The sequence below is a fragment of the Branchiostoma belcheri genome, unplaced genomic scaffold (assembly GCF_001625305.1).
Source record: "Branchiostoma belcheri isolate BF01 breed outbred unplaced genomic scaffold, Haploidv18h27 scaffold7, whole genome shotgun sequence".
Classification (NCBI taxonomy): domain Eukaryota; kingdom Metazoa; phylum Chordata; class Leptocardii; order Amphioxiformes; family Branchiostomatidae; genus Branchiostoma; species Branchiostoma belcheri.
In genome coordinates, this window is record NW_017804353.1 from 2,002,769 (window position 1) to 2,011,077 (window position 8,309).

Sequence of the window (8,309 nt, forward strand, 5' to 3'; positions counted from 1 at the left end):
TCTTCTCACTAGTCTGCTTATTCCCATGGCCCAGTTACCTACAGATCTAGCCTTCAACAACCGCAATGAATTCGAACGACCTCACACATACATATTATGTAAGGTCTTGTTTGACAAATCGTGTGATTTTGGAAAGTCTTCATGGCATCAAAGTTGGAGCATCAATTATCATCACTCTTCACTTATCGGCAATGGCCATATGCTCCTTATTCATGACAGAAGGAAGCTACCCTATAGCCCCAGATACAGCTATAGTACCACCTACACACACAGGTGAGAACCACGTCATTCCTAAGAACTCCCTTGTACCTAAGGGAACAGAAACCGGGCTTGACACATTATGAAACATTATATAACCGACAGCACAGTAAGAGGCTTCTGGTACAGTTGGCGGTTAGAAATACCCGTACTACACTGATGAGGCTACCATTAAGCCGTGGAATGGGTATTAGTGTATCAAATATTTACGATCCCGCATTAATGAAACGGGGGGTTTTAGAGTGCCTCTTTTGTAAGGATGTCGGTGATTTGCTGATTCTCCAATAAGTCTCGAATATTGGGTTCGTGATGTATGAAACAATTTGCTAAGAGCTACTGTCTGGTTTGATTTATAAGTAAAAAATATCAACATCAATTTTAAATCCCTTGTAGACGTCTCCTGTTTCTGTTTGACACTGGGGCTAACTGGAGGTAATCCTCTTTACCAAGGCAAAGTGCTTACATGGGGCAGAGTGCTTACATGGGGGCAGGTTACTCCAACTCTTACAAAAAGGCTGCCAATAGTTATCTACGTTATGTAACTAGTATCAGTGAAGGGCTGTTCTCTGGCCGTCCTTCTTTATAAATCGGTGTCAATACAGTTTTGCAAGATGCTCATTTTAACGACTAATGGATCTGTTCCGTAGACGATAACTTGTATCCTAATTCCTGTGTGACAATAGTGATGATGTCCGACGTTACTCACGGTGGATAACAATTGCTTTTCGACATTGACCAAATGTCCCTCGAGCCCATTAAGAAATACCCAAAGGGCCTAGCTTTGGTGTACAAGCTTGCTACAGCTTAATAGTCCAGGTACATCGCCGCGGCGGCCAGCAGCACCACCACAGGCACGCACCCGCAACACGAGCGTAGTTTCAGGCTGGAGTCTATATTTTCTTACTGACTAAATGCAACTCCTGGCTGCTGTTCTCCCAATAGGAGCAGGATTGATTAAATCAGGTAGATACTTACACTTACTGGGTCTTACACCGGAGGGTTTCTGTTTACTCTATCAACGTGGAATCGTATGATTGTGCAATAATGTACGAGGCCGAAAGTTGTGCAACCGGGAAACAAACTATATCCTCAGGAGTCGATATCATTGCATTTCAAATCGAAACTAGATATGCACTCTATGGTGTTGCTTGTCTGGTACAGCATCAGAAAGGCACGTATCTCACTAGACTTTCTCTGACCTGCCATGGGCATTGCTCTATTAATGGAGGTCCTGTCCTCTCGCTATCATGATCTATCTCTGTTCCGGTCAGTTAAGAGCTGTCGAACATTTATGGCTGTATAAACGACATTGGCCGTACGAAGGAAACAATTGCTCTCTACACCAATATACCCGTAAAGTGTGCACGGTCCATAGGAATGTGACCTAGTTCCAAAGTTTGCTAACCTAATATCGTAATATTCTTTCGTCTGCAATTCAGTAGAGCTTACTGCAGTCGACTTTATCATACATTTATCACACCATAACCAATATACCCGTTAAGTCTACACGGTTCATGAGGATATTGTGATTTACTTTCAAAGTTTGTTGACCTAACATCCTATTCTTTTGTCTGCACTTCAGACAAGCAGACGACAGTCGGCTTTATCATATATTTTTCGCACGCATTTATCACAATTTTCACCGCTCAGGGCGTAAGGATTGATTTATCATCTAGATCATGGAGATCACGGGAGATTTGATAGCTTTTACTGTTTCTTTCAAGTAAAACGTCACTACTTCAGGACGGTCTAATTTTATGACACGCTGAACGTTCTCTCGGATTTTGTAACTTCCAAAGGGACGTTCATGCTGGCATGCAGCTTTGCGCACATGTCCCTCCTGAGGGCCAAGCAGACGCCAACTCAGTGCCCTTCTCCCATGGATGTCACCCGAGATAAGTACCGTATTGATGCAATCAAATCAAATATATGGCGGTACTAATTTCCCAGCAGACCTCGCGCAGACAATGGGAACCCATTTGTAAGGTTCTTTCAACAGACGAAAGTCTTGGTGATGGGATTCTGTTTTTTCACCTGTATACGCGATGGTTTGACACACGGAAAACATCAAAATTTACCTTGCCTGGTTTATTCTGCAAACATCTTTACCAGTGAAATATGCCCCGCCGCCCAAAGCCCGGATTCAGGGGACCCATCGACCATGCGCACTTCATTTACAGGGTGGTTCGATCCAGCCGGTGTGACTGTTGTTATGCCTCCCACATGTTCTCTCCCTGGCTGAAATGTGCCCCGTCTCGCACATCCAATTTTCTGGCTAGATCAGCTCCTCCCAAAGGCTCGTGTGATGAGGGGACTACATTTGCTGTGCAGATCTTTTAGTGTACGTCAGACTTCTGAAGAAAACGCTGAAAGATCTTGAATTCATAAAGTTTTCTATGGTTGACTTTTGATTACATATCATGATTATTAGAGTTAACGAGTAGAAGTTCCCGGATGCTGATACAATTGAGGATGATTTATGATCTTCCTGTGCATGAGTGATCGTGAATGACTGCAACATGCCATTCGTGGTAACATCAGAACAGCATTTATTGTCATATCTGTCTTATATCTCATATATCATTTTAAACAATCATGTATGCCTTTCATCAGAATGTGAATCTGCAAATTTGATCAATTGTTTTAACGTTCTACTTTTGTTGTCTTCACATTTACTCTGAGCAGAGGCTAATGCATCGTGACCAAAAATTGCTGGTGACAAGTGCAGTGCATTTCAAAATGTACCACAAATCAAAAACTGTGCCCTTTGATCATACCAACCCAGCGTAGCCACTTCCAGGTCATTGACCATTAAGTAACGATCCACTTCATCAGAATCTACGGCCGCACGTAATCCTGGTGAGAGCCTGGATACACTTAGAGGAAAATTCCTTGCCCTTATCTTAATAGCATTGGCTTGTGGCCACAATGTGAATAACCTTTCTTACTCCCTGTCCCAAAATAACCCAGTCCAAGCCTTAGATTTTCTTTTACTTTGTGGCCAGTTTTGATTATCTTAGGATGACCTTTAAGTCACAGCTGGAGATAAATCAGGTACAGGAGAATAGCGGCTGACTACTTCTCTGTGCTTGATGGACCATAAAGAAGGCTATAAAAACCCAGAGCTAAGACGTCAAGGACAGGAAAAGTTACTAAGCTTTGTAGGCGAAGTAAAGTAGACCTCCATTATTGTAATAAAACGAAGTTTTGAAGCGTGGATCTATGCTCCTTCTGTGTGAACATTGATTTTGTGCTGCAGACAGGTCTAAGAAACATGGGGAAGTAAATATTAAGAACGGTGTAATTACTTAGGGTCTTTGTATGAAGAATTACCCTCTTAACAAATTTAAACTGCGTGGTACATTAGTTGACATTTCAGCTTGGTGATAAGATTCATAAAGAAAATCGAATAATGCGCCCGTTACACAGTATATATCAAATCTGAGACGACATTACGTTGAGTTGTGATCAACAGTTGTGTAATCGATAGGCGTCAAGATTAGGAATTCCAACACTCCATCAGTAGCACAAACCAACAAGGTGAACTGTCCTCCACAATGGTTTTCTTGGCACCAAAGGGCACAACAAACTTGACACATTCAGTTAATGCACATTGGTTATTTTATCTGCACTTTTTCCACAATGAGGTGCCTACTGCCCTATACTGTGTTCATCTGTGTGTTAACGTTCTCAACAATACGTAATGCCCAGTGCCATACCTATACTAACTACCCACCGATCATGATAGAAGTGGTAGGTTAGAACCGACATCATTTAAGCTATAATTACCTGTGATTAAGTCATAATTGATCAGCTGACGAATCATACGTATGATCCATAATGGCATGAGGTGACCGCCGAGTGCCATGAAAACTAATATTCAGGCCATGCACATTATTATTGATCAATATTCAGCGGGGAGCCGAGAAAAATCGCTACCGCCAGGATCCTCCCGTCCTTTTTCAATTGATAAGAGTCACCATCTAATTGGAACAGACGCATCAACCTCGCATGTATCATTGTTTTACTTAAGGCAATCTATTATCCCGCCCGACCTAATGAAATAATTTCCCGTTGTGTGTTTGGTTGCAGGGAAGGTGGGAGAGGTGGTGTGGGCGTGTGGTGACCAGAGGTGATGGATGAGGAATGTGTCTTCTGCCGGCTCTGACGAGACCTAATGGGGTGGAAACTCATTTCCCACGGCCGTGCGGAGAGGCGTGTGTGAGAACGTGTGAGGCTGGGCGGCAGAAGCTTGGGATTAACGTCGAGTCGCGAACCTAGGCCCTAACGACGTCAACCTGTCAGCGGTTGGACGTGCCTGTTTGGTTTAGTACGTGCGGTTTTAGTCACATGGAGCCGTCGGGACTTACTTCTGATAAGCCGCGACCAACAAAAATCGAACAATCGCGAGCATTCCACACCACCAAATGTTCGTCGCGACGAGTACAGCCGGCACGCTTAGATATCGATTGAAGCTTGCTGGGCACTCTTTGGGTGGCAGACAAGCATTAGCTCGGCGGTGAGCTATCTCACTGTTACTGTAGTGGCAGAACGGATTGAAATACTGCGCATCTAGATATCCTTATTGACCTGTAGGAAGCTTGGTGAAACAAAAACGGTACCGGGAACCAACGTACAGCTGTGTACTAGTGGATACAACAACTGGTTGTGAATAGTTGTGCTGTTACTGATACTATAACTCATCGCTTGGAAATCATCTGGCATCCTGTGCGTGAAACAAGTTTGCACAACTGTTGTTTGAACGGAGCTATAGCATCTCACCTGTGTGTGTTGATTGAAAGCAAGACTTGCGAATTGCTCAGCACTCAACTGTCCACAATGCTCAGGTCTGCAGTTCCAGGGACGTCCGTGGCTCTGATGGAGGCGCTGCTACTGCTTACATGGATGGTGCCGGAGCTGGTGGAGACCGTGACATGTCCCCGCATCTGTAAGTGCAGTGGCTCATTTGAAACCGTTTACTGTGGAGAGAGTGAGCTACTCAAAGTGCCGCGAGGCATTCCCACCATAGCACAGGTACTGAGCCTTCCTTATAATAACATCAGTAAACTGACCAAGAACCAGTTTGTAACGCTGAGGCAGTTACAGACCTTACAGCTCGGATTCAACACCATATCGACAATAGAGGCAGAAGCTTTTAGAAATTTGGAAAATTTGCAAACGTTGGAGTTACTGAACAACAGATTATCGTCTGTACCAACGTCGTCGTTCAAGGCAATACCGGCTCTGAGGGAGTTGTGGTTGCGTGGCAACCCGATCACGTGTCTGGATGCGATGGCTTTCTATCCTCTCAGTAGTCTGAGGCTGCTGGATATAGGTGAGATGAGACAGCTTAAAGCTGTTTCTAAGGATGCCTTTGCCGGGCTATCTAGGCTGGTCTATCTGAATATGGCTGTATCTAACCTGGAAAGTGTGCCTTACCTCCAGTATCTTACAAGTTTGGAGGAGCTGGACCTGTCAGGGAACTCCATTCAAATGCTGAAATCTGGAGACCTTGTGGGTTTGAAGAGGTTGAAGAGATTATTGATGGTATCGACGAACTTGAGCAAAGTAGAATACAACGCGTTCAAGGATCTTTCGGAGTTAAGAGAATTAGACCTATCTTACAATAACCTGACACTTCTACCGCTGGGGCTCTTCTATCCGTGCTATTCGCTCAAGAAGGTCAACCTAGGTAGAAATCCTTGGAACTGCTCATGCCAGGTCACGTGGCTCGTCGACTGGCTGAGCACACATGTACAAAACAGGACAGACGGGTCAGTAGGGACGTGCCAATATCCGGACAGCCTTCGTGGTAAATATCTGTTCGAGGTACAGTTCATGCTGATACAGTGTCCTCCTGTCAACGTTACCAGTCCAAATGTGGAGGTTCCAGAGGGAGACAGTGCCACAATGTACTGCAACGCTGGACAGGAGACTGCCGTCAGCTGGATGACCCCGAACGGTACAGTCATTAGGCACGGCTCGTACAAAGTCAGGGTCCGAGTCTTCAACGACGGGACCCTGAACATCACCAGTGTGACCATGAGTGACTCGGGTCTGTACAGGTGCTTGCCCCAGAAACCACCGGCCTACGCCGATAACGACCCGTTCACGACATTTCTGAATGTCCTACCGACCAACATTCCCCGCCGATGGACCATTCTAACCAGTACAGATTTTCCGCTAGCCGAGGAACCTTTGGACACCAGTTCCATTAACGCCAATTTCTGCGCGTCGGTCACCAGAATAGATACCGGCGAGGAAGACCGAAATTGGCGTAATGGGACGTCCTTAATCGATCAGCCGAATGGTACTTTTGGTCCTAATATCTTCACTTACCCTGGAGGTGACATCCTCAGACCGGGAGACTACAACTTGAATGAGACGCCCCGCACCGACTACAAAAAGTATGTTATATCATCCATAGTGTCTATCCTGTCCTTCGGATTCTTACTTTGGACCGTGTGTTACTTGGGTGTGAAATGTTCAAAAGTACGAGAGAGGAGACAGCAGGAGAGGAACTATCAGCTACAGAAAAACTGCAACTCCACAAACCACCATCCAGCAATAGTGGATCTCTACCAGATTCCGGAAGTAGAGAGCATCAGTCCCAGCAAGTCAAACTGTACCACGCTGTCTACGTTTAAAGATCCACCACCGATGGAGACAATAGTATAGCACATCATGCCTAATAAGATTAGATTTTTGTATTTAACTTAGGGACGACAATTTTGTACCTATTCGAAAACAGATGAATGACGCTGTATTTTCAACATGTATCTAGTAGATGAAGCGGTCGGAAGCAACAATTGTAACTCTGTTGCTGTACAACTGATAGATAACGGTTGATAACTATGTATTACTTACCTGTATGTTGAGGTGAAGTAATGATAAGAGGAAAAATCTGTTGAAAATGTAACAAGATATACAGGGATCTCCTTATATCATCAATGATTCCAGCTTCAATGCTTGCACAAAATTTTTCCATTTCATTGTTAATTTTTTTCAAGGCTTCGGTACAGCAGCTAAATTACACTATTCTTTCAATAATGAAGCAGGGCTCGGAGTCCACACGCCAGTTAGTTTTCGTTGCTTTTATGAGTAACACAAAGTTAGGAATACCAATTCTTCAACACCTCCCTGCACTGCCACATAAATGCATTTGCTATAGGGAGAACCCTGTAAGGTCACCGCTACTCCGACCTTGCTAGTCCGGCACCCTGTAAATCATTCTTCTTTTCACTTTGAGCGGCTTTCATAGGAGGTGAGGTGAGTACAATACGTCTCTTTTGCTCAGGCAACCCGGCAATTTCGCCGATCTGCGCTGCACATTAACTCCTGTGATACTTACAGTTGTGGATCACTGACATGCATATTACCTACCTGTGAGGCACGGACTGGGGGATTTCAAGTCAAGTAGGAACCAGCAGAGTTCTCGTACAATTGAACATTGCAATTCCGTCTGAGAGCAAGATATTCAAATTCTGTTTCATATCACATTCGAGTATATACAAATCAGTTTCGTAGGTTGAACCTTATCTGCAATGCATTCAGTAGATCAAACTGGTGACACTTCTACTAATATCATACAGTCACTGTCACATGCTGATGGTATCCATTTCCATGCATCTTTTGTGGAGGACAAAGACGACTTCAAGGTCCATGTGATTAGTAAGAAACCTGTGAGTCATCTTTGCTGTATGGATTTCTGACAGAAGGCCACAACACACTCCCATAACTCGTTCTTCTGATGGTTAACATACGTGCGGTGAACCCAAAGAGGGCTGACTATAGGCAACTTTATCTGCTTCATTCATTATCTATAGCAGATTCAATCTAGCGCAAGTCATGTCCTGCATATACATGGCGTCGCCCACGACACTATTACAGATTATAGAACAAGAGCGGGTACTCCTGTGTAATAACTTCACAGATAAATGAGCAGTTTCTTTAATAAAGAATAATAAACAATGACTGATGTCTGTACCTGTACGACATACGGAAGCTTGCCTGCTCCCAGATGGCCCGAGTCAGCCTGCATCAATAAAGCC

The 8,309-nt window shown here is 44.3% G+C and overlaps 1 protein-coding gene across 1 annotated transcript; it reads left to right on the forward strand.

Moving 5' to 3' along the window:
* Window positions 1-5,076: 5,076 nt before the first annotated feature.
* Window positions 5,077-6,936, forward strand: LOC109484320 (leucine-rich repeat-containing protein 4C-like). The gene has a single exon (XM_019787575.1). The coding sequence runs from the start codon at window positions 5,098-5,100 to the stop codon at window positions 6,934-6,936; it is 1,839 nt and encodes a 612-aa protein (XP_019643134.1). The 5' UTR covers window positions 5,077-5,097.
* Window positions 6,937-8,309: the final 1,373 nt, after the last annotated feature.